Consider the following 25,621-nt stretch of genomic DNA (forward strand, 5'->3'; position numbering starts at 1 on the left):
TTTATTACTCAGGTGAACACCCAGGTACCTATAAGAGTCCACTATCTCAATGTCCACTCCCTGGATGTTCACATACTGTGGACGTCCTGTGAGGTAGTCCAGTATCCACTGGGACATGTGGTGGTCCACTCCCAATAGCTCCAGCCTGTCTCTCAGAAGTCGTGGCTGGATGGTGTTGAAAGCACTGGAGAAATCAAAGAACATGATCCTCACAGAGCTTCCAGGCTTCTCCAGGTGAGTCAGAGCTCGGTGCAGGAGGTAGATGATGGCGTCCTCCACCCCGATGCCAGGCTGGTAAGCAAACTGCAGCGGATCCAATGAAGACCTCACCAGGGAGCGCAGATGGTTTAGAACCAACCTCTCGAGGGTCTTCATCAGATGCGATGTCAGGGCTACCGGCCTGTAGCTGCTGAGGTCCTTGGGACGGGAGGTCTTTGGTAGCGGTACCACAGGAGGTCTTCCACAGCTGTGGTACTTTCCCCAGTGACAGGCTCAGGTTGAACAGATATCCTAGGATGCCACACAGTTCATCTGCACAGCATCTCAGGAGCCTGGAGCTGACGCCATCTGGACCTGCAGCCTTCTGCACCTTGATCTTGCGAAGCTCATTCCTCACTTGAAGTGCTGAGATAGAAAGAGTGGATTTTGGGGGAGGGGTGTGTATGTTGGAGTCCACAGAAGCCTGGGGTGGGTGTGATGGCTGGGAGCTGAGAGGTGTGAAGTCCTGAGATGAAGGACAGGCGGTCCCTGAAGATGAAGGAGATTGCAGCAGGGGGGACGATGCTGTGGTGGGCGTTTGATCAAACCTATTAAAATATTTATTTAGGTCATTCACCCACCCCAAGTCTCCTGCAGCCTGGGAGGTTGGTTTTTGTCCTGAGATTGTCTTCAGGCTGTTCCAATTTCATCTTCAGAAAATGAACAGCATGCTCTGGTTAGTCACTAGGAGAGTTTTGAAGCAGTTGGCTAAATGTTAGCAGAGTATAAGGCTGTAAACTTAAGAATTCACCCTATAACTTCTATCAGCAACCACATCTTCAGTGAACACTGACCCCGTGCCACTAACAGCCGCACATACATGCCTGTGCCATAACACTCCTCCACCATGTTTGACAGATTTAAATACATTGATGGTAACTATAATATTTGGACTGTGACATAATATAAAGACAGCAACAGCCTTTTTGTCTAATTTCATAATATGTTGAAACAGACGTGTTTAAGTAACAACTGTCATTTTCAGTTGAGTAATGAGTACTGGTTGAACAGCATGCCATATTAGGACAGAATTCAGCTGGCCTTTCTAACTATATAAGCCGAACACTTGTGTTTTCAGCAGGTATTTTCTCAGTCGGCTGCTCTTCTTCAGTAACCAGCCATGATCCTCCAGGCGGCTGTGCTCAGCGTGTTCTTGTGCTTCGCCCACACTTTTGTTATAGAGGTAAGCGTTGTAGTTAAGTATGCAGACGTAGATTTCCTCTCTGATTTGACCAAGATGTTTTATTTTGTTAAAATGGAATACAAGCTTTCTTCAAAACAAAACATAAGAACACAAAGAGAATACTTCTGTTTTTCATTTTATTAATTTATTGTATAAATTGGAATTTGCAATTTTAATCTTCAAGCATTTTTGAACTTGCAAACAAATCAAATACTAGTCCTTATAAACCCTTTTATCTTATTACAGGCACCTTTTTAAAAAAGTGTTGAAAACTCCGGTAAGACTTTGCTATTTTTTACATTTAGCACTTGTATGTCATCACACTATGAGATATGCTCTTATTCATGTTGATTTGTATTCATTTATTTATTTATTATAATTGGTCCATATTGGATTTGCCTGACTCCTTGACATGTCTTTGTGATGTTGTAACATGTGACCTTGTCCTTATAGAACAGTCAAACATATGTGCTTCATATTGAACAGGAAACAACACTGAGGGTGATGATTTCAGTATCTCGACACTGCTGGAGAAGGCTAATGCTAATCTTGGTATGTTCAACTTCACTTCAGTTCCTATTCATCAGTAGTAAATATACAGCTTTAGTAACAACATCCAGGGGCTAACCTTAAAAACTGAGTTGATGTGTTAATGAAACCATCGAAAGTACACGGAAAATATGTTTTTCTTTCCATACTTTACAGGAAAGAACTTGGATGAACCTCTGGTCATATTTGGAGACATAGCAGTGCCAACAGGTCTACAGAACGCTGATCCGTGTACGGCTCGAGGCTGTTTGTGGCCTAAAAACAATGGCAGAGTTGTTGTACCTTATCTAATCTCCAACGAGTACTGTAAGTCTAGATACATGGAAACATTCCTTTTTATTGAGCTTTCTGCTAATTTTTCAGGTTTAACTGAAAACTATTAGAATGATTTTCTCCGTCTGTAGGGTTTGTTTTGGGGTTTGTTTTTTTTTCCATTAGTGGGCAAAGCTGCTTCCCAAACCTTTTCCCTCTGAGATTCCACATTTTAGTGTCCTCTAAATACAAAGAGAAATCAACGGGTTCTCATCTCAGGGCTTCAAATACAGCTGTTTGGTCAAAAGACTAAACACTAAACAAGTATTTTAATGACATACAGAAAGGTTTTTGTGTACAGAGAATACAAAGAGTTTAAAAATACTACCAAGGAAACTGAAAAGGACAGTTTATTAAAAAAGGAATTAGTCAGTTACACATAAATTTCCTCCGATATATAAAAAAAAACAACCTAAATATACATCAATCTGTATCAGATAGATGTAATATAAAATTATATATAAAGCTTTGCCAAAGCTTAGCATGGAGACTGATACAAGATATTCAGTCGCAATTTTGAAGACCTTAATGTTGCAGATAAAATTGCTGTTTTCTCGGTTCTAATGCCTTTTTCCTTCCATTGTGCTTTTGGCTCAATCCAACCCAAGAGGCGCTCTTTAATTCAAAAGTGCAGGAACTAGTTAGAGGAAACTACAAATAAAATTTACACCTTCTTCCAGTGTCACAATCAAAAAAAATTTATTTATTTTTTTTGGCAAGTTTGACAAGTTTTCTCCAGGGAATTACCTGACAAAGCATCCAGAGTGCCACAGACATTACACTGGGGGTGTCTTGTTATTGAACCTATGATATATCCCAATATAATAACACTCAAAGTTAGTTATAGTTAAGATATGTAGATAAAATGGGACAGATGTATTTTACCCTGAAAATTTCTGTTAGCTATGCCACATCAAAGATACTGGGGGGGAGCAGTTCAATGTTATGACCAATCTTTACAAGCTTCAAGCCAACATAATGAAGAATATTTTATGCTTTCTATAAATTCATTAAAGTTGTACAAAAACATCAGCTGATTTTGAGGCAGTAACATAGATTTGATTGATTTATAGGCCAGTGTAAGTAGTAAGCAGTTACTCAGGAGTAGCAGCATTGTGCTCAGTCTTAGTTGAATATAATGCCACAACAAACTAGAACCACAATACATGTTTTTCTGTGAAGCCCGCAGGGAACGTAACGTCATCGAGCAAGGTCTGAGGTCATTTGAAGCAGCCACGTGCGTCAGCTTTAGGCCCCAGAGCAGAGAAAGAGACTTTCTGGACATTCAGTCTCGTGATGGGTAAGTCCAACACAAAGTAGGCATTTATACTTGAATTCTACAGGCAAACTTTTCATCTAACGCAGGATGTTCTGAGTGAGGAAGCTGTTTTACTGGTTTGTCATAACATTTTTATTTACCGCTCTTTTTCAGGTGTTACTCTTTTGTTGGGCGTCGTGGGGGTGGCCAGATAGTGTCACTGAGTCGCCAGGGCTGTGTTTTCCACCAGATAGTCCAACACGAGGTGCTCCATGCCCTGGGCTTCGACCATGAACAGACGCGTTCAGACAGAGACCAACATGTACGCATCTTGCTAGAGAACGTCATCCCAGGTGGGTCACATGACAAACAACAGCCAGAAACAACAGTCAGAAAAAATCTTTAAGTGGTCAGGATGACAAAAAAAACTTCTACATAAATGACAGTTCATTTACCAACAGTAGAGCAATAATCATGTTTTTTTAGAATATTTCAAACAACCCAAAGTACAAACAATGTAGGGCAAAATGTGAAACATTCACAATAATCAAATCTGTCTGTGGAATTCTTTTATTTATTTATTAAATTTATTTATAAGTTTGAGACTAATCTATTTGAATTGGAAGAATGTTTTGTTCCTCTGTGCTTTTCAAAAAAAGATGTATGTATATGTGTGTGCAGCACGGTGGCACGATGGTTAGCACTGCTGCCGCACAGCAAGAAGGTCCTGAGTTCAATTCCACCATCAGGCCGGGGTCTTTCTGTGTGGAGTTTGCATGTTCTCCCCGTGTTTGCGTGGGTTCTCTCCGGGTACTCTGGCTTCCTCCCACCGTCCAAAGACATGCAGCTTGTGGGGATAGGTTAATTGGTTAATCCAAATTGCCCATAGGTGTGAATGTGAGTGCGAATGGTTGTCTGTCCCTGTGTGTTGGCCCTGCGACAGACTGGCGACCTGTCCAGGGTGTACCCCGCCTCTCGCCCTATGACAGCTGGGATAGGCTCCAGCGCCCCCCGCGACCCTGAAAAGGATAAGTGGACGCGAATGGATGGATGGATATGTGTTGTATATTAGTCTTTTGACCTGCATTCCTTCACTCACCCCAACCTGTCATGGCGGATGGCGCCCCTCCCTGAGCCACTGTCGCCAGAGTGCTTGCTCAAAGGGGGTCATATGATTGTTGGGTTTTTCTCTGTATGTATTATTGGAGGGTCTACCTTTCAATATAAAGTGCCTTGTTATGCTTTGGTGCTGTATAAATAAAATTGAATTGAATATTAACAAAAAGTATTAAAGTTAACCAAGTAATTTTATTGTCCAAACCTGAGTAGTTTTTGTATATTAACCCTGTCATGCATGAATTATGACAAACTCAATCAGGATTTATTTTCTTAAGTATTTGTATTCATCTTTAGGCATGAAAAGATGAACACAAATAAATCCTGATTGAGTTTGTCATAATTCATGCATGACAGGGTTAAATAATAAAATTACAATGAAACATTTCATACATCTATTGTAACATTAAACGACCAGTGGGTGTGACACATCAGTGTGTAATGGTTTATTTTGCAAGTATACCATCAGCAGTGACACAAATACAAGAACACAGCCTTTAAATAGCTGTAAACTGTAGCAACCACCATGCGTGAAAGGGTTAACATAGGCAAACATTATTCAAAATGGAAGTCAGCAGCAAAAGAAGTCACACCTCTTAAGTGTAAAAGTAGCATCAAAATAAATGCACAAGTCACTATGTGGAAGCGCAAGGTGAAATGACTTACAACTGTCCCAGCCCTCCCATGTCCATATGGAGAGCTCTCTCTTTAAAGCTGGAAAGCTCTTGTGTCCATGGACACAAATCAATAGATTTCTTTGTTTTTGTGCAAAGGAAAAAAGTTACCCAGGTGCTCTCACACAGCTGTAGGGTGAACTGAACTTTTGTGACATTTTAATGCTCAGCCTGGAGTAAGAGACAAACATTGACTGAGTTGTTTGAACCCCCACAGGGATGGAGCATAACTTTAGGAAAATCAACACAAGGAACCTTGATACTCCCTATGACTACAACTCTGTTATTGTCACGGCTGGCGGAGTGAGCCGTGTGGAGTGGAGGAAAAGGAGGACCCAAAATGCAGCAAACTGATGATGCGAGTGAAGTTTATTTACACGGTGGCAGTGGCAAAAGCAGGCAATGAGTAATGACAAATCTAAACTGGGAGAAACTAAAGAGCAAACCTGAAATCTACAAAAAGGGTGCGGGGCGGGGCGGTGCGGGGCGGTGCGGGGCGGTGCGGGGCGGTGCGGGGCAGAGAGACGCAGAGACACACAGAAGAATGCAGACGAGCCGACAACAGGCAGGAGAACACACAGGGCTTAAATACACACCAGTAATCAGGGGATGAGGGACAGGAGGGCAACACAGCTGGGAGAAATCAGAACTGACGGGACAGGGGAAATGTAAACTGAACACACTCACATCAGACAGAGACCTTCACAATAAAACAGGAAACTCAGACACGGGGAACCAAACAAGACACAGATCTAAACAGACAGCTTCACAAACAGATGGGGTGACACCATAGACAGACAGATACAGACGCAGACTCAGAGGCAGACCGAATATAACACAGAACTAAAACAATCATCATCATCATCATCTGGAAAATGATAACAAACTAAAAGCGCTGGGTCACCGACCCAGGACCATGACAGTTATGCACTATGGAAGGTAAGATATCAGTTCACTCCCTGAACATGCTTCAAATGTATATTTATTTAAAAATTATGTCATAATAACACAGTTTTATTTGACACAGTTTTATCTGTTTTCAGTCCTTTCATTTTCAAGATTTTAATTTTCTACATCCTGTGTACATGTGTGTTGTAATCAACTTCTCTTACCACACTGGCCATTGAGAAAACCAGTAATTCAAACCAGTATAAAGCTGTGGTAACCAATGAAACAGTTTACACATTGAGTGCTATAACAATAATAATAATAACAATAATAATGATGATAATTTTATTATCAGTAATAATATTGCAGCTGCCTACAACGCACACATTTATAGACAAAAGCCACATTAGCTCGTCACAGAGTGCTAGCTTGCTGCCTAACGAGCAAATGCTACATGATGGACAATAATGGCGTGCAGGACTTTGCCTTTGGGCTCTTTTTGGGCAGATGATAAACCTTGAAACATTTACATCCCATTCTGTTAAATGTTTGAAATGGCAATAAGGACTCTGTTTGGCAGAGTCAATTAGGTAATAATTAGGTAGATAATCCTCTTGACTGACCTTTCCCTGCTGCATTGCTCAAGCTGAAGCCCATATTATAATTTCATGTTTTTAGCCTTCTCTTTGTAGTTGTTATAATGACACTTGTTTGAGACTACAATCACAATTTGCCTTACTACTGTGTGTTTGCACCCCAGGTTTGCCTTCTCAAGAGACAGGGAGCCAACCATCGTTCCCATACCCGATGAGAATGTAGCCATTGGCAGAGCTACAGAGATGAGTGCCAATGACATCCTTCGAGTGAATCGCCTTTATACCTGCAGTATGTACCTCGTTTCTTTTCGTTTCTTTTTCTTTCCTTTTTTATAAAGAAAAAAGGAAGCTGGATTAACAGTTGGAAGGTCAGTGGTTCAGTTCTTGGCTACTCCACTCTAAATTCAATTAGTTTAATTCAATTTTATTTTTATAGCGTCAAATCACAACAACAGTTGCCTCAAAGCACTTTATATTGTAAGGTAAAGACCTCCCTCCTGTCTTATAAACAAGTAAACAGAGGTCATGGCAGCCATCTGCTTCGACCGGATGGAGGTTGCAGGAAGTGAGTTTTAGTTTCTGCAGCACTTGGACAGTATTGGACAGTATTTACATATAAATAGTTATTGCACAGTGGTGGTTTATAGAGGGAATCCTTGGAATGTGGGTGGGACTGTGTTTATCAGTGCATGTGTGAGTTCTCTAAAAACTTTAGATAATATCTTTAAAATGATAGCGGCACAAACGAAAATTTTTGTAGCACAAACCAGCAGAAATGTAGCACAATTGATTGACACCAATTTTGTTTGATTTTGTTTGGAGTGGTTAGCACCAGAGTGTGAACAGACAGGAAGTCAGAACATCCAAGTCTGAGGCTCTCGATTTACTGGTGGATTTATGTCCCTGCTCTCACCTATGGTCACGAGCTTTGGGTAGTGACCGAAAGAATGAGATTGTGGATACAAGCGTCAGAAATGAGCTTCCTCCAAAGGGTGGCTGCCCTCTACCCTAGAGATAGGGTGAGGATTTCAGCCATCCGGGAGGGGTTCAGAGTAGAGCCGCTGCTCCTCCACATCGGACGAAGCCAGTTGAGGTTGTTCGGGCATCTGACAAGGATGCCTCCTGGGTGAGGTGTTCTGGGCATGTCCCACTGGGACAAGCCCTGGAGTAGACCCACTGGTGAGATAATATTACACTTGTAGTCAAGACCGCCTAATCCGAGACCAAGAAATAACCAAGTTAAGATGAGACAAAGACCGAGACAAAAAAAGTCTTTAAACTGCAGCCAGATGCTGTTTCGTTTACGGGTGTCAGGCATATTTATGTGTTTTTGCTTTCACACAGCCCTCCTCACCGCTGTCCACTATCTTACTCACTGAGAGGACAGACGCACGCTCCACGTGACTGTCGCGTCTCTCACCCTCTCTGTTTTTCACATAATGATATTATCCTATATCCTCGCATGTGATTGGCCGCAGTATGGAGGGATTGGAGCATAGCTGAGCCCCTGTGTGAGAGCCGAGCAGCTCTCACACAGGAATTTAAGGAAATTAGGTGAGGGTAGAAATGACTGAAAGATTATCAGGCTCTATTTTGAGTTTTGTTCAAAAAAGAATGACTTCATATAGGAAAAAAAAATCACATATGCAGGACACCTTAAACTATTTTTTTAATTAAGCAGCAAGGCAGAACAAAGTCGGGGCTGCATCAAACTGTCTGTATTTCTTAATTGCAAATGGCACCAAATTGTATTCAAACTGAGCCACACTTATGGAGCTCCACAATTCTGTTCCTGGTGTTTTGGTTGACATCTCCTGATGTTCCCATGTCACAGAAACAGGCTCTGTGTTTTGCCTTATATGCATCCACAGCTGTGCCACCAGTTTACTCACATGGACTCTACGAACCAATCAGAAGCTTCTTCAGCTCAGAATGGAATCGTCTGCAGTTTTCTTATTAATTAACAATAAACTTAGTGTATATGTACTCCTACATTTGATGAAAGTGATAAAAATAGAAGCTCTGTCTCTCTTTATTCTGACATTTAACTAATTCGAAAGATATTTCAATATTTATTTATCTAAAACAGAAGTTTACTCTAAACTGATGTTTAACAGTAAAAAAAAGTTTTTATGTTTTTTCCATAAAGTGTAAACATCTGGTTTCAACTGTGAATATCCTGCTGTGTATTGAAATCCCTCTTGTTTTGCATAGATATACTGAACAACATCCAAAGCATAATATATAAAATAACATCTACCAGAGTTTTTTCTTTGAAAGAAGCTCCTTATGTCCATTGTTGTGTTCATCAGTACACAACTGAAACCGATTGAGAGGGTTTGTTTAGCCGTGGAGGGAAACAACTGAAAATATGAAATGAAAGCTAAGACTCTAAAAAATCAGCGTTGCTGTTCGGCTTTTTATTTGTCTATTTGTTGATTCACTCGAAGAGCAAGTAACGCAACCAAGTGATCAGTTTGATATCAATCTTTTGTGATACACCGTCATATTTACATTATTAGTTCAGTATGAATGATTTGCTTTGGTACCTGGTCAAACTTAAGCTCTCCTCTGTCTGCAGCAAACTCGCAGGCAGCAGCTTCTCGCTCACATGTGTGCTGTGCTCAGTCGCCTAGTGCCTGAGCTCGGATCATATCAAAATTAGGGGGAATTTACGACGGTGCGCTCTGTGCTTCGTGTAGAGATGGCACGATACCACTTTTTTATGTCCGATACCGATACCGATATCATAAATTTGGATATCTGCCGATACCGATATGAATCCGATATAGTGTTTTTTAATCAACAAAACTGTTTTTTTAAATATCTTGCTGCATTTTGCAAGTCTGCAAGTTCATACTCAAGTTTAAAACAACAACTACACTAAAGCTATTCTGTTATACCTGTATACAAAAAAAATATTTCATAGTTCAGCAATACTGATCAATCTAATAAACTTAGACCTACACCATCCTCCCTATTCTGGTATTTTAAAGAGTACTTAGCGTAAATATTAAGCAACCTAACTAATAGGGTTCCAACTCCCAGCAACAACAAAAATAAATAAATAAAAAATAGGGAACCACCCCTCACGCTCCACCTCATGATGCTTAATCGACGTAATCAACCTTAATTTGATGCAGTGTGAAAAAAAATGCACAGAAATCAATTATTTTTCAAGAAATATTAAATAGATTCAACATCTTTCTTCAACAAAATTGCAGACTGCACAGATGGTACCTTCCCAAAGTAAAAAGTACTATAGCTTACTAGGGTATATATATTAGACTTAATAGTCACTATATACAGTAATTGACTTCTATTCATTTTACATCAAATTAAAACTTTGGGTGTCAGATAATTATTTATTAAAAGCTAGACATTTTAAATGAGAATAAGAAAGAAAAGTATGTCTTTGTGCCCCCTTTTCCCTGTTCATGCCCTATCGGCCCCCCTGGCTAAACTTTGCTAGATCCGCCCCTGCACAGTTACCAGCCGTCAGCTGTAGAAAAAGATCCTCGAGTAGAAAGTAATAATAAATAAATTCTAACAACAGCTTATCAAGCTTAAACGTGCTGCTGTTGTTCAGCCGCTGGTTTCCTCTTTCTGGTGCAAAGTGGGCCAAAAACAAACAAGAGAGACGGACTCGCGACAGAAAAGCCGATCAGCTGATCATTAAGCAGTTTCATGATTGAAGTAGCAGCCGGAGAGCGAGAGGCAGTCGCTTGTTAAGCTTAACGTGGGAATGCTTTACAAACATTCAGAGATGGACTTACACACTTGCTTTACTTCTCTCGGGGATAACTTTGTCGGAGATGAAATGCCAGGTTGCTAGCGAAGCTCCACATGCTATCCAGACCACCGACAGGTCCGGCATGCCACAGCCGCTCTATCACGTGATGCATACTGCTCCAACGTGCTAACGTTCTGAGGTGAGTTACGGCGTGTTGCAAGTTTTGCGAGGTGCTTTCGTGATATTTAATGGATCGGATTACATTTTTTATTTTTCTCTGATATCCGATCCAGTAATTTAGGTCAGTATCGGACCGATACCGATACGTAATATCGGATCGGTCCATCTCTAGCTTCGTGTGTTGTTTTTGTTTTATACAGTTGTCAGTCAGGCATCTAACTAACAAATTACACTCCAAAAGACCCCATGCTTCTGAAAAAATGACCCGGGCTTAAGCCCAGTAAGCCACCCCCCCGCTCCGCTGATGGTTGACTCCAAATCTCCCGAACACTATGTCGATTTGAGAATGCAAGACCGAAACAGCGAGACCAAGACCGAGACCAAAGTCAGTCGAGACCAAGACCACGTAAAAGTGGTCTCGAGACCAAGACCAGTCTCGAGACATCCAACTCTAGATAATATCTCTTGGGTGGTATGGGAACTCCTTGGTGTTCCCCTGGACAAGCTGGAGGAGGCAGCTAGGGCAGGGGTGGGCATTCTCAGTCCACGAGGGCCGGTGTCCCTGCAGGTTTTAGATCTCACCTTGGGTCAACACACCTGAATCACATGATTAGTTCGTTACCAGGCCTCTGAAGAACTTCAGGACAGGTTGAGGAGCTAATTTAGCCGTTTAAATCAGCTGTGTTGGTTCGAGGACACATCTAAAACCTGCAGGGACACCGGCCCTCGAAGCCTGGAGTTGCCCACCCCTGAGCTAGGGAGAGGGAGGTCTGGGCTTTTCTGCTTAGGTTGCTACCCGGCCCCAGAGAATCTGAAGAAAATGGATGGATGTATAGATGTTCCAGGTGTGTCGCCATGTGGGGAAAAATGCTTCAACACATGGTTGGGTTGGTAGTGTACCGGGGGCTTCTATTTAGGACTACGCTTCCTCCTCACCATCACTCAGCAATCATGTTTTCCCAACTGCTCGGGAAAATCCGATGGAAGAGAACTGACGGGGCCTCCGGAGCTACAAACAAGCTACATTTATAACAAGTATAGTTATTAGTAAAGTAGGCCAAGGGGTAACTAAACATCTGAGCAGGAAAGAGTAGGAGAGACAGGTGAAGAGCTAATGCTAAGCTAGCGAATCCCTAAAGACACAGTGACTGAACACTGTAAATATAATTAGTGGGTGATTCAACAGAGTGTGCTTTGGATAAAGCGCAGGAAGATTACACTATGAAATAAGACGTTATCTATAAGTTTTTAATTAAATTGGCTACACAGATAAGCAATGCAAAAATACCACTGTAAGATAGAACAGGAAGTGATACTCCAGACTGAGACAACACCAAGAAGTATTTTGAAATGACCTTGAGCAAGATACTGAACTCTGAGTCGCTATTGATAAATTTGTGCAAATGTGTGTCTGGTACTTAAGTATAAGAAAGAGCATTTACATGAATGTTTGTGCGACTGGCTAATAAGAATTTTGAGTGCTCAATTAGAGCACAAAAACACTGTATAAGTGCCAGTCTACTTGCCGTTTTTCTGCACCACCTTTAGTTTCCAAACCTACTACTGCACCCATTTGTGCTTAAAGGTTGAGAGGTTTTCAAAATTCAAACAAAATGTAACTGTACTATGAAGCTGTCTCCTCCTCAAATAATAATTATATAAATAGAAAAAGTTGGGACAAGCACAAAAACCTGGAATCCTGTTAACAAACAAGCAGAAAAACCAACGTCACTGGGGTAAAACGTGTTTGAAGATCAAATATGTACACAAAACTGACATTGGGTGATGCAAAATGGAGGGAAGAGGAAGCAATTTCTGTTTGGTATTATTGTCTATAGACAATAATATGCTTCAGAATATCATAACCACGAGAGCATGCTTATTTAATTATCTGCTTTGTGTGCTGAAGACCTTAAATTCTTTCAACCTATCTGCTCAGCCCCCGGCTTACTTTTCTACCTCCACTAGTTTCACAGAACAATCATGGAGACTAGTAAACACCAACATAGATATAGTACATCAAACTGTTCATCAAACTCAGATGTTCATGTGGTGTCTTAAAGAAATGCAGCAGCGTTTAAAGATTTCTCTCTGTTTGTTGTTTGACAGGCTCAAATGTGCCCATACCTGTGCAAAGGAACAAGTTGTTCTAGAAAAAGTAAGTAAATAAGCTCGGATGTTTTCGAATTTTGTTTACTTCATTATAATAGAAAATCATGTTCCTATACATTTATTTTACCAATTAAAGCTTTGTCAGGATAACTTTAGTGGAAACATTTGGTTTAAAACAAAAAACAATGAAATGTCATATATTTTAATTGATCAGGGTCAGAAGCATGTAGCTGGGATGAGTGAAAGGCATATAAACCAGAACACCAGACGAACACATCTCCTCAATTTACAGCCTGTGTTTGTGATTTTTTTGTGCAGATACTACATATGTGTAACATCTTCTTTCTGTTTCCACAGACAACCAAGAGATGGGAGAGATTGATGCAGCTTGAATTTTATGCTTTTCAAATTTGCCTGAAATAGCTTTGTTTAAAATGAGAAATGAAAATGTATCATTGTCTATACTTTTCACCTGTCCGTTGACTTAATCCCAATCACGCTTGTGTAATTGCTAGTCAGCTGTATGAAATACTAAAAAATGAACAAAAATAAACGTTCATTTTCATTTCTAGTAAGTTTGTTTCTTTATTCCACAAATCCTACAAGTCTACAGGTCAAAAATACACATTTAACAAGTAAAGATATGAACTCAGTCTTGTACTAGTATTTTCCTGACAAAAAGATATAAAACCAAAGGTTAATCTACTTAAGTAACAGTCAAACAGAGTGGAAATGGCTTTCAGTGAGAAAAACAATATTATTTTCCCAGTATTACTCTCCTCAAAGTAAGAGTAAGGCCAGTCAAAAGAGTAAGTGAAATGCACACCGCCTTCGCTCCATGTTGCTTTACTGTTGACTGAACTGCTAACTTGGGGTTTGCTCTCTCTGTTAGTACAAGAATTAATAATTGATCAACAAATTGATTTACTCTGACTTACAGAAACCTGGTTGCAGCAGGATGATTATATTAGTTTAAATAAATCAACCACCAATCATCAATCAAATGTGTTATGTACTGCTGTACTTTATTCACAATGAGTAAATAAGAATTTCATTAAAATGACTTTATTTTGGACTGTCACTTTAATTTTGTTTATACAGTACCAAATCCAAACAACAGTCGCCTCATGGTGCTTTATGTTTAAGATAAAGACCCTACAATAAACCCCAACAGTAAGATGAGCCCCTGTTAACAAACACCTGGAGTCAGTGTGGAGGAAGAACTCCATTTTAACAGGAAGAAACCTCCAGCAGACCACGGCTTAGGGAGTGACAGCCGGTTTGAGGGGAGGACAAAGGGCAGAGAGGCAAATATTAACTTCATGTGGCCTACAGATTAGCTGGACAACAGTGCATAGAGGGCTTCATGGAATGGGTTTATATGGCCAAGCAGCTGCATCCAAGCCTTACAACATCAAGTGCAACACAAAACATCAGATGCAGTGTTGTAAAGCATCATTGTGAGGGGCGCTTTTTGTTAGGAGCTGGGCTCTGTCTTAGATCCAGTGAACTAGTGTTGGTGTGAGGGTCTTGGGGTTTGGGGTCTGGGATGCAGGGGGCCTGCAAGGAGTATGGAGCACCAGTGCCCGGAGTCGCCAGTTTCATGGTTTGGTCTCTCCATGCGCAGGGGGGGTCCACGCCTCCGCAGGGGGGTCCACGCCTCCTCGGATGCACTATCATGTGGAGCGAGCTGGCCCATGTTGGGAGGTACGATCTGCGCTTTAGGGAATCTCAGGAACCTCAAGGACCTTTGGGGGAAGCAAAATCCCACACCTAAGCAGCAGGCGTGGGGCATTTTGGGTAGGTTAGGGGCAGCTTGTCTTGTCCTTTCTTTGTGTGTGGATAACTGGCATGGGATGCAGCACATGGAAATCTGCAGCAGTGCAAGGCTGTTGTTACAGCCCTTCTAGGTAAACACAGTTCAAGTGCTGCAGTAGAGAAAACCTGACAAAATTGCACGGCAAAAAAAAAAGAAATAAATAGAGAGCAACTTTCCCCTGGCTGCTACACACCTATCTTTCATTAAAAAATGTAAACCATTATGTGACTCACAATTCAAATCATGTAATTTTATTTATAGAAAATAACATTTTTATTTCTTTAAATAAAGAAAGTTTTAACAAAGCTAACACAATAGCTCGATGATAAGCATAAACTTGTTGCCGTCACATTACGCAGCACATTTTAGGAGAGCTGGTCTGGGAGTTTGCCTTCTGTCGGATGAACTCTGGATAACAAACCAGAAGAGGAAAACAGAGAAAAGAAAAAAAGTAGACACATTCCAGTGAACAAACAGAAAAACAGTCTTACGGCATTATTGGTCTTTCTGTGGAGAAATATTGTTAACTAATATTGTATGACTGTTAAAACTGACAAATAGTCTGACCAGTGAAAGGAAGTGACCTCCCTGATTAGCTCACCTGCCAAATCTGTCCGGGAGATTTCCACCAACCCCTCATAGAGGCCTTTGGTAGGGTTTTCTCCAGCTACGAGCACTCCATGAAGCCAGATTAACAGCATCCGGTGACCATGATCTTTGAAGCTTTTCTTACCTTCAATTTAGATTTATATCAAGCATTATCCATCTGAACTTTTAGTTAAACACAGTCACTGTAGACAGTTCTTATACCATCAGAACATTTATAGAATCACAGTAACTAACTAGTTCATATAGTCCACTGGGTCTGTATTGTAACCACAGACCAGCGTTAAGCAAGCGAGGTACTTGGCCAGTAAGCAAAGCTGAATGACATCCTGATATCTTACATTTTAAGTGCTCCAACAAAATGAAACAATATTTTATTTTATATAATTTAATATTTTATTTAAAGTTCAACTTTAAATTAAAAAAAAAGGTTCAACAGGTTAAAAGTCAAATAGAGTTTAAAAGCAAGGTGTCAAAGATCTGGCATTTGGAATTAAAGAAAAAAGCTGTGCCCAGAATGTAACTCTTGCAACAGTGTACAAAAGCTGAAAAACTTATTACAATCCATGTTGCAAACTGCTGTCATCTTGGAGAGACTGCTCTTGGTTGGAGGACCAATCTACCCAAAGAGAAAGATTAGCAATTATATCCAACTATGTCCAACAAGGACAAGTGTGGGTTTGGATGGACGGAGGTACAGTATCTACCATTCAGGAGGAGGGCAATCTGGTGGGCAGTTTAGCCAAGTTATTGGCCAGTAGTTGGATGGGACCGGCCCCTTCTTGGGATCCTTGGGGATCAGGACAGCCTTCGGTTAGACATTCCGGGTGGGTCTCAACCATTAGCACCTGGTTCATTTGTGCTGCAGGATGCTAATGGAGTTAGCTTGTTAGCTTCCCTATCCAGTAGGTGTTAAACATGGCAGGGAATGGTGCTGTCCAATCCCTCTGCTTGACATGTCTGCCACTGTGATGGTTACTGGATCCTTTCAGGGAGGTTGTTGCAGTCTGCTCTTAGATCCACTAGGCACTGAGCATTTCTGTTATGTGTTGCATCCTTCTTACATATACTCTTCAGTATTGCTCTGTCTCCAGCGTTGGCGGGGCTGTTCTCATTTTGTTCTGCTGCCATTCAGACTATACTTTGGGTAGTTCAGTGGAGAACATCTGGTTTATTCTCCTGGCTTTTATCTCTCTGGTTAACCAAGATTCAGGTATCAGGTATAGGCAGTTGTAGTTGTGCTTCAGGTCATCATTATAAGACAAGATATTGTATGATAATAGACGTTTTTCTACAAAAAAGTGATGTTGTAAAAAAACCAAAAGAAAAACAACACCATCTGCTCTCTGAAATATTAAGGATTAAGCATCCATTTACTCATGTCAGACTATCCATATATTCTAAATAGATCTGTAGTTCATTTGTTGTAGTAGAATTGTAGAAAGAATTCTTGATCTGGGTTAAAATTGACCTAGACCAGAGTTAATCACCTCAGGTACTCAGAATGCTGTAGAGTGAATCAGTCAGTGCCAAATTTGAGAATTTATTTTCAATAAAATCACTGGACCCATGAAACAGTGCTTCTATGGTTCTGGACATTACAGGCCTTATATTACAGTTTTTCAAACTTGTATGATTTCCTGTGTAAAGATTTATATATATATATATATGAAAAAACCCAACAAGTACAAAAAAGGTAATAAAAATAGCAATAAAACTGTCAATAATTTTTTTAGGAACTCAGCACTGCTCACCTGTCCACTGTTGTTCTATAGCTTGTATATGTGCTTCACTAAAGTCCCAATGCTGAGCGAGAATCTTCCACTCCCCATAACACAGATGCTTTGTGGCGAGGGTCCATAAGACAGAACGGAAGTGCTGTGTCTCTGGCTGATGGTCCTGTTTGAAGCTCAGAGGTCTTCTTACCTGCTCACATCCCCCGTGATCCTGAATTCAACAGGGAGAAAGTTTTGTGAGTCGTTCGAAGTTAAAAGGATGTTATCACGTTTTATGCATATGATGTACAAAGAAAACAAACTCTCAGTACCTCTTGCTTTTAAAACTAGCACAAAGAATTTACAAGATACTTAGCTGGTTTGTTAAATACCTTCTCCAGGAACAAAAGGCAGTACACAGCTGTTTTACACCTTAAGCTTCACACTCCCTTGCTACCTCCAAAAGTCATTTCCTTCTAAACCTAATACGTGGTTTTGTCATCTAGCAAGAACTGCAATCAAGCATTTGCAATAACTAATAAAAAAGCACTTGTGACAATTGTGTTGGTGACAGCTTTTGTTATAATATCAATAATATTCATATGAATATGGGATAGTGTTACATGTTTGCACAGACTTTTGTGGAATATGGAGACACTCCTGGCATTATATGAGCAAAGTGAGACTCATTTTTTAGGGTTGGTGGAGATGAGTGTGAAGATCCAAACAATCCCTGTCAGTGATGGAGAAGCTTTGATGGAAATATTTGGTAAAAAGTTCACCAGCATGAAGGAAATGAAGTTTCAAACTTTCCTTAGGAGGAGCCCAGCACGCCTGCTTAAAGAAAAGTGAGTGTGGCGATGTGGATGCTTGCAGCGACTGCTGTATAGAGGCCATCCTGCTACACATGAAACACATCAGAGTTATAACTGTTATTTTAGTCACGTGTTTGTTTATTATCCTTATTGTTTTATCTGGGACTGTTTGCAGACATCTCAGAGAGAGGAGACACCAGCATCTGAACAGAGACTCAAACCAGCAACCTGCAGCTCCCTGCTTGGCTGCTCCAGTTTTCTCCTCACTCATGTTGCCCACCAGTGATTTCTAGCTGCCCACCCACACAGCAGGCTAGAATATGCGCTGAGCCTCAGCACCCAATACTTGGACATGTTTTCTTTATTAAATAATGAACCAGACCCCAAAAGTAAACAGCTGTTATTGCTAGGCAACGGGAGCAGCCTTTGGCGATGCAGCACCTGACATTCCTGACCATGTGGGCGGAGCATGCATGAAATGGAATGTTCAGTAGAACTGTGCAACACAAGCACTTAGTTCCAGCATGTTTCATTGTATCCAGACACAGCTAGAGACACATCTACAGCAGCATCTCTGTGCAGGACAAACGACAGTTGACGAAGAAACATCGAAAACTTCACTTCACTCCTCTACAAAACGTTGGCTCCTTTGTTTAAAAGGCCAAAATGAATCAGGGGAGAACGAGAAGAGGATCGGCGAGTGCTTCACCTCACAATTCAGTACAGCTGATTAACCTGCAAGAAGAACTTCAAATGATACAGGCTGAAAATATCAAATTAAAAGAAGAGGCAGAAAAATCAAGAGGAGAAGCTAAAGATTCAAAGTTTGAAACTGATGTAGTATTGCAGGAATTACTGCATGTGGGTCTCAAACTTAAAGGAGAGAAAATGGGAAAACAACAGGCAGAAAAGGAGAATGAAAAGATGAAGAAAGAACTGTTGGAAGCTCAAAAAGCATTGGAGGAAGAGAAAAGCACAGCACAAGAAGCCAACAATAAATATCAAACTGCAAAGAAGGAGGCAGGAAATGTGATGCAGGAATTACAGGAGGTGCAGGAAGCTTTTGAAGAGGGAAAAAAGAAAATGCAGTTGGCAACTCAAGAAGCTGCAAATGTAACAGCTGAAGCTGAAACACTAAGAAAGGAATTACTGCATGTAAAGCAACAACTTGAAGAGGAGAAAAGACGTAAAGATGAGGCAGAAAATGAGATTGAAAATTTGAAGAAAGAATTGTTGGAAGCTCAAAAAGTGTTGGAGGAAGAGAAAATGAAAATACAGGAAGCAAAGAAAGAAATGGAAGATACAAAGAGTCACAATGAAAACATGAAGAAGGAACTGATGAAAGTACAAGAAGAACTTGCAGAAGAGAAAATTGAGGTGAAGGTATTCAAGAAAGAAATGACGGTGACCAAGAAAGACTGCAAAGACGCACTGAAAGAAATGCGAAAGCACAAAAAGGAAGCTAAAGAGCTCCTCAAACACAAAGGGAAACTGGCCAAACAGCAGCTGAAAGAAAAATTTAAAGATGCCGAGGAGCAGCTCAACAAGACCTTAAACGAACTGAAGGCAAAAGAAAAAGAAAAGCAAGCCGAGGACAGGAGGGGATTCTGGAGCAGACTGCTGAGAAAGAACTGACTCAGCAGCATCAATAGTTTCTTCCTCCTAATGTTAAAATCTCCACCTTTCTTTCACCCCATCCTTCTTCTTGGGACGTTTGCTTGTTTTTTAAAAACTGAAATGCACAAATAAAATTGCCATAACTTGACCTCATGTTGCCTGCTTCTTTTCTTGTGTGTCTGTGGATGTAAAACAGTAACACACTTTCTGCTCTGTGTCTTTAATTGTAAATAAATGCAATATGTTTTCATTTTAAAATGCAGTGCAAAAAACTTCTGCTCTGAATCTTTTTTTTAGCAAAAAGCTTTTTGTTGGCTGTTGTGGAAGTTTTCCATTTAAATAAAGCCTGCAGACGAGCGGTGAGCGGTAGCTAACATTCTTTAATCAAACACACAAAGAACAGACAACCAAGCTTGATGAAGTCCCTGCATGACCGCGGGACAGACGGTCAGCAGAGTCTGAGCCCAGCATGGCTCTCAGTTAAATATCTCCAGGAACAAAAGGCAGTACACAGCTGTTTCACACTCCCTTGCTGCCTCCCAGAGTCCTCAAAGACACAAAAGACTCTTCCTGTGGAGTCGTCTGCTTCCCCCAACTTCCTTACTACACCCCCACCATTTGTCTTACTGTATGAGTGTGAGACATGTTAAAATCCAGTGGCACCAAGGCATCATACAATAAAATAATGTGATTAATACATAAGTAAAAGAAATTCCTTTACATGCCCCTTCCTGATTTCTTATGTTTTAAGCATCTTGGAGACCTAGTCATAGTGTATGCTCTGAGTTGTTCTCGTTCTTTATAACTATGCCTGTATGCCAGGATTTTTTTTTTATTACAAAATCCAAAACAATTAATATGTATATAATGTGAAAAACTCAACAGGACATGGGTGCTGATACGCTGGAAAAGAGTGAAAATGTATTTATCGAATATGAGCACAGATTTCATATAAGGAGAGTGTATTTAGTATTAATATAGCGTTAGCAACACTTACCTTCTCCCATTTAGAAAAACGGTCAGCTTTAATTATCATGTCCACCAGGACGACATGGTTTCCTCTTGCTGCCACTTCCAGACATGTTTTTCCCTGCTGTGTACATTAGATGGCCAGAAAAGCATTGCTTTGTTAGAAGACACAGCTATGAGTGTCATAGATCTGAATCTATACTAAAACAGTTATCATGATGCTGTGCTACAAGATTAACTTTGTCCGGACAAAGAAAAAGTGAACTACGCATCAAGGTTTCAAATGGTGTGAAAAAAGATAAATATTCTACTTAAGACTAGCGTAACAAAGATCTTAATTAATATGATATAGAAGGATCAATGCACCAACTGAAAACTGTTTTTATTTGTTAGTGTACAATGTGAAATACACAGCTCAAAAAAGTAAAGGAACACTTGATCATCAACCACAAGTTAAACTTTACGGATATCAAGCTGTCGTCTTCGGAAGTGTAAGTGAATCAATTAATTTCACCTTTTTTTGGTGCAAATCAAACAGGTGTACTGAAGACGTTCCAAGACAAACCTTACTGTGTTATAGCACCACTAGAGGGGGTTGCCCTACTTTACTAAGGAGGTGGCAGATGACATCAACAGGATGTACAGCGTTGGTAGGGAGGCATTACAGTATTCACATGCAGGTAAAGGGGGTGTGAGTGTGTATATGGGTGTGTGTGGTCATACAGGAATGCAAGTAAATACGTTATCCTCCGACACACCTCTCATCTGTGCAGAACTGCGCTGAACACGTTCCCAACCGGAAGTACAGATACCGAGGTGCATCATGGGTAACGTAGTATAAACAGTTACAATGAACAAGCGGACTTTTAACAACTGTAGTAGTTGGGGGAGTCTCGTAGTGGGTGTGTGAGTATAGTGTGGCAGCCATTACATGCTTGTGTGTCTGTTCTGAGAGAAACCATACCTTTGTAACGGGCTGGCGCCGGTGACTACCCATCTCCGCACATGTACGTACGGACAGAGTAGAGCCGTGGAGACTTGGCTTGTATGGTCTTATGTTGCTAACATCAAATAAATGTGTTGTTCGATTTAACTGACTGACTTTGAGTTATCCAGCTAACCTCCACACCACATGCTCGCTGGACCTGCTAGCTGTTCTTCCTCGCCAAACTGCTCTTACAGTTCCAAGACAATCTCCATAAAGTAAATGATTCTGCAGGTGATGGGACAGACCATTATTCTCTCCTAGAATTGCTTTTTGATATCCTCGTCAGTACTGGTTTGATGAGAGAGTACCTGCAGCACATCCAGGTTACACTGTGGCCATGTCCACACTGAGACGCCGTTTTCGGTGAAGGAAAACGCAGCGTTTTGAAAACGCTATCCAAAGCCGTTTTCGTGTTGCAGTGTGGACAGCGAATCCCGAGCCTTTTCAAAAACGATGACACATTTTAGTGATGTGATGCAGTCATGTGACCAATCAAACTAAGATAGCGGAGGGCATTATACAGCGTTTGTTTTGTTTGCTCTCAGTTTTGACAGCGCTATTAAAGATTAATATCAGTCTGTACGTGCTCCAGAGCTTTTCTTCAAATTCTTTAACTCTCACTCGCTTTTGCAACTTTGTACTTTTGTGTTACTCGCAGCAACAACTCCAGCTCATTGTTAGTCCATTTAAAAAACTCGGTGCTTTTCCTCAACATTTGCCGCGACGTTTCAAAGAGCCGGAAAAGTAAATAAATGGCAGACGGAAATGAGGCAGGCCGAATCTTCTTGCGTTTCACGCATGCGCAGGACTGGAACGGAAGCGTTTTCGGCTGTTTCAATGTGGACGCACAACTCTGTGAAAACGACTGAAAACGATAGTGTGGACGCGGAGCGTTTTCAGACAAAAACGCCATTTTCAAATTTTAGTGTGGACGTAGCCTGTGTTTCCCAGCACAGTCTGAAGAGTGAGGAGCAGATAGTAGGAGACAGGCCAGAGCTGAAAGTTCATCGCAGTGTGAATGCTAGATAGAATTGCGTGTATGCAGGTTTGAATTGGTAAATTATGTTGTGTAAAGCTCCTTTATCATTAACCATGCTAGCCAACAGTACCCTGTACTGCTGGGATGAAATCCTCAGAGCTTGTCTTAATGCACTCGGTCCTGGGTTTGTGTTGCAGGGCAATACCCAGTGACCTGGCAATTATATAATGATGAATCAGAATCAGAATCAGAATGGGTTTATTGCCAGATGTTGAGGTTTACAACATTAGGAAATTGCTGCGGTGCTTCAGTGCAGACAATAAGAATTAAAGTGCTATGTAGAAAGAAAGATATGTGCATGAGATATATACATGAGAGTAAGAATTATGAGTGCTACGTAGAAAGATATATACATGAGTGCAGGTGGTGATCAGTGCCAGACATGAAATGATGCAGTGACACAGCGTAGGGTCATGTGTTAGTGGCGGGGACAGTCATGTGGTTATTGTTCATGTGTCCCACAGCAGAGGGGAAGAAACTGTTCTTGTGGCGAGAGGTTCTGGTGCGAATGGACCGGAGCCTCCTGCCTGAGGGGAGCAGGTCAAACAGACTGTGTCCAGGGTGAGAAGGGTCAGCTGAGATCCGAGCTGCACGCCGCAGTGTCCTGGAGATGTACAGGTAATGCAGAGATGGGAGTCTACAGCCAATCACCTTCTCAGCAGAGCGCACAACACGCTGCAGTCTCTGTTTGTCCCTGATAGTGGCTCCAGCGTACCACACGGTGATGGAGGAGGTGAGGATGGACTCGATGATTGCAGTGTAGAATTGCATCATCGTCCGTGTTGGCAGGTTGAATTTCTTCAGCTGCCTCAGGAAGTACATCCTCTGCTGGGCTTTCTTGATGACGGAGGTGATGGTGGGCTCCCACTTCAGGTCCTGGGTGATGGTGGTACCCAGGAAGCGGAATGAGTCCACAGAGGTGATGGGGGTGTCAGTCAGGATGATGGGGGGGAGTGGGGCTGTGTGCTTCCTGAAGCCCACAATAATCTCCACTGTCTTCTGGGCATTCAGCACCAGGTTGTTGTGGCTGCACCAGGTCACCAGACGTTCAACCTCCCTCCTGTAGGCAGACTCATCCCCGTCAGAGATGAGCCCAATGACGGTGGTGTCATCTGCGAACTTTATTAGCTTGACAGACTGTTGGGTGGAGGTGCAGCAGTTGGTGTACAGGGAGAAGAGCAGAGGAGAAAGAACACAGCCCTGAGGGGAGCCGGTGCTGATGGTCCGGGAGTCCGAGACATTCTTTCCCAGCCTCACGTGCTGCTTCCTGTCCGTCAGGAAGTCAGTGATCCACCGGCAGATGGGATCAGGCACATTCATCTGGGAAAGCTTGTCTCGGAGATGGTCTGGAAGGATGGTGTTGAAGGCAGAGCTGAAGTCCACAAACAGGATCCTGGCGTAGGTTCCTGGGGAGTCCAGATGCTGCAGGATGAAGTGTAGGGCCATGTTGATGGCGTCATCCACAGACCTGTTGGCTCTATATGCAAACTGCAAACATGAAGACACTGATGTCACTGCCTGGCCCTCATGTTTCACACACCTGAATCCCTCATCCAAATCTGGGAGGAGATCCCCCCACCACCATCTCATCCAGCCTTCAAAAGGCTGATGATTATGGTTTTCACTGACCTTTGTGACCCCTGACCCCTTCTTGTTTTCAATGAATTTCAAAACGTATGTCAAAGTAACATGAATATTTTTTAAGGTCTGATGTGTGACTTTAGTACTCCATTTATTGTTTTGAGCAGTGTACATAATATTCTGTGTGAAGCTGTGTGTGGTACCTTATCAGTTAGACTGAGACTAACTCTAGAAATCAGCATCATCTCAGCCAGGTCATGCCAGCCATGTTCTGAGGCAATGTGTAGTGCGGTCTGCTGCCTCTGTCGCCCACATGACAGACAACCATTAAGTAAAATTACTGTATTATAGGACATTTTATTATGCATTGTGTTCATGTGGCTGTGGAACTTTGTACTTACAATGTCAGTGGCATTCAGGTTGCTGCCAGCATCGATAAGCAATCGTACAACTTTTGTGTGATTGTTGAAAACAGCCAGGTGGAGTGGTGTGCAGTGTTGCTGTTTCAAAGAGAAACAGGTATTAAAAAGCTGCTCTCTATGATATTAACTTTTAAAACGTTTACAAGTGTTTACTGCCTAATTTTAGATTTCTTCTTCATTTTATGCACCAAAATGCTAACATGCTAACATACCACTGTGTAAGAATACCCATATGGAAAAGATATATATAAATCTTATAAAGCTTTGTGTTATGTGAAACTTGTGTGAAAAGCATACAAGAGTGAAAACAGATATAAGATGCTTTGATAAATTATATAAATGAAACTTGTTTTGGATACTTACTAAAACAATATATGAAAGTAATGAGAAAGTGGCCACTTTCATGAGTAAATCATATAAGCCTTATATGAAGTAAGCCAAATCTTATGCAAGTCTTTTATAAATTTCTTCTATTTCTTTTGCATATGGGTACTTTAAAAGAATTATCATAATAATTTTTTTTCCGGAGATAGCTAACAGTGCTTACATTGTTTATAGCATCTACATTGATTCCTGCCTTCAGCAGCAAGCTGGCCTCTCTGTCATGACCATGCTGTGCCACATAATGGAGAGCATTCATTTTTCTCTACAGACAGAAGATAAATATTAATTCATGAAAATAACACTGCCAACCCACTCTTGAATTGCATATTTAAGTAAACAAGCATACATTAGTTTGTGCATTGACATTACAGCCAGAATCCAGCAGAAGTCTAACGCATTCATAGTGACCTCCGTCAGCTGCCGTGTGCAATGGTGTGAGATCATCCTACAACAACACAATACAACAGGTACAATCAAGGTCAAAGGTTTTTACAGTTTAAAGCTTATTATTCACAAGCATGAAGAAATGTGTTTTTTCAGGTTCAAAATGCTTGAGTGATCCCAAGAGTTTGGTGAGTAGGAATCATTTTTGCTTAGAAGGGTCTTGCAAGGCCAACAGGTCCTGGGTCAAAGGGCCAGGCTACTTGAAACTAGAGAAATCGCTGTGATTAGGAGTCAGCTACCTCACCCAGTTTACTGAGGAAACCACATAAACTAACATTACTAATAGTTTTTCCCCATGCTGTGAAAGTTCTTTTATTTTTTGGCAAATTCAAATCTGCTCTTCCTGTTCTTGAGCGTAACCAG

General features: G+C 41.2%; 1 protein-coding gene and 1 pseudogene across 4 annotated transcripts; one reads left to right on the top strand and one right to left on the bottom strand.

The window, feature by feature from the left end:
* Positions 1-1,363: 1,363 nt before the first annotated feature.
* LOC113032986 (hatching enzyme 1.2-like) lies at positions 1,364-13,430 on the top strand (annotated as a pseudogene). The gene is made up of 12 exons (XR_013909017.1): positions 1,364-1,441; positions 1,688-1,718; positions 1,928-1,993; positions 2,147-2,296; positions 3,485-3,602; positions 3,735-3,913; positions 5,568-5,632; position 5,814; positions 6,274-6,289; positions 6,999-7,123; positions 12,857-12,905; positions 13,217-13,430. The product of XR_013909017.1 is annotated as a hatching enzyme 1.2-like (transcript).
* A 782-nt stretch (positions 13,431-14,212) lies between these two features.
* On the bottom strand, positions 14,213-25,312 carry LOC145428702 (ankyrin repeat and death domain-containing protein 1A-like). 3 transcript variants are annotated; one of them, XM_080301268.1, is made up of 9 exons: positions 25,161-25,312; positions 24,978-25,076; positions 24,410-24,508; positions 24,212-24,310; positions 20,429-20,524; positions 17,039-17,231; positions 15,280-15,411; positions 14,508-14,632; positions 14,213-14,441 (listed from the first exon to the last, which is right to left on the bottom strand). In XM_080301268.1, exons 2-9 carry the CDS (start codon positions 25,068-25,070, stop codon positions 14,370-14,372), a joined length of 909 nt encoding a protein of 302 aa, XP_080157394.1. In that variant the 5' UTR covers positions 25,071-25,076; positions 25,161-25,312; the 3' UTR covers positions 14,213-14,369. The 3 variants fall into 3 exon arrangements, with proteins under 3 accessions (XP_080157394.1, XP_080157391.1, XP_080157397.1); XM_080301265.1 differs by having other exon boundaries at positions 14,213-14,632; positions 25,161-25,311; XM_080301271.1 differs by lacking the exons at positions 14,213-14,441; positions 14,508-14,632 and adding an exon at positions 14,908-15,086 and having other exon boundaries at positions 25,161-25,311.
* Positions 25,313-25,621: the final 309 nt, after the last annotated feature.

Source organism: Astatotilapia calliptera, chromosome 1 (assembly GCF_964374335.1).
Source record: "Astatotilapia calliptera chromosome 1, fAstCal68.1, whole genome shotgun sequence".
NCBI classification, from domain to species: domain Eukaryota; kingdom Metazoa; phylum Chordata; class Actinopteri; order Cichliformes; family Cichlidae; genus Astatotilapia; species Astatotilapia calliptera.

Excerpts from the sequence above, each read along its gene's own strand:
- LOC145428702 (XM_080301265.1), bottom strand. The coding sequence starts at position 25,070 with ATGAATGCTCTCCATTATGTGGCACAGCATGGTCATGACAGAGAGGCC. Across the intron at positions 24,509-24,977 it reads ATGTAGATGCTATAAACAAT|CAACACTGCACACCACTCCA; the intron begins GTAAGCACTGTT and ends TCTTTGAAACAG. Across the intron at positions 15,412-17,038 it reads TATAGAACAACAGTGGACAG|GTAAGAAAAGCTTCAAAGAT; the intron begins GTGAGCAGTGCT and ends TCTAAATTGAAG.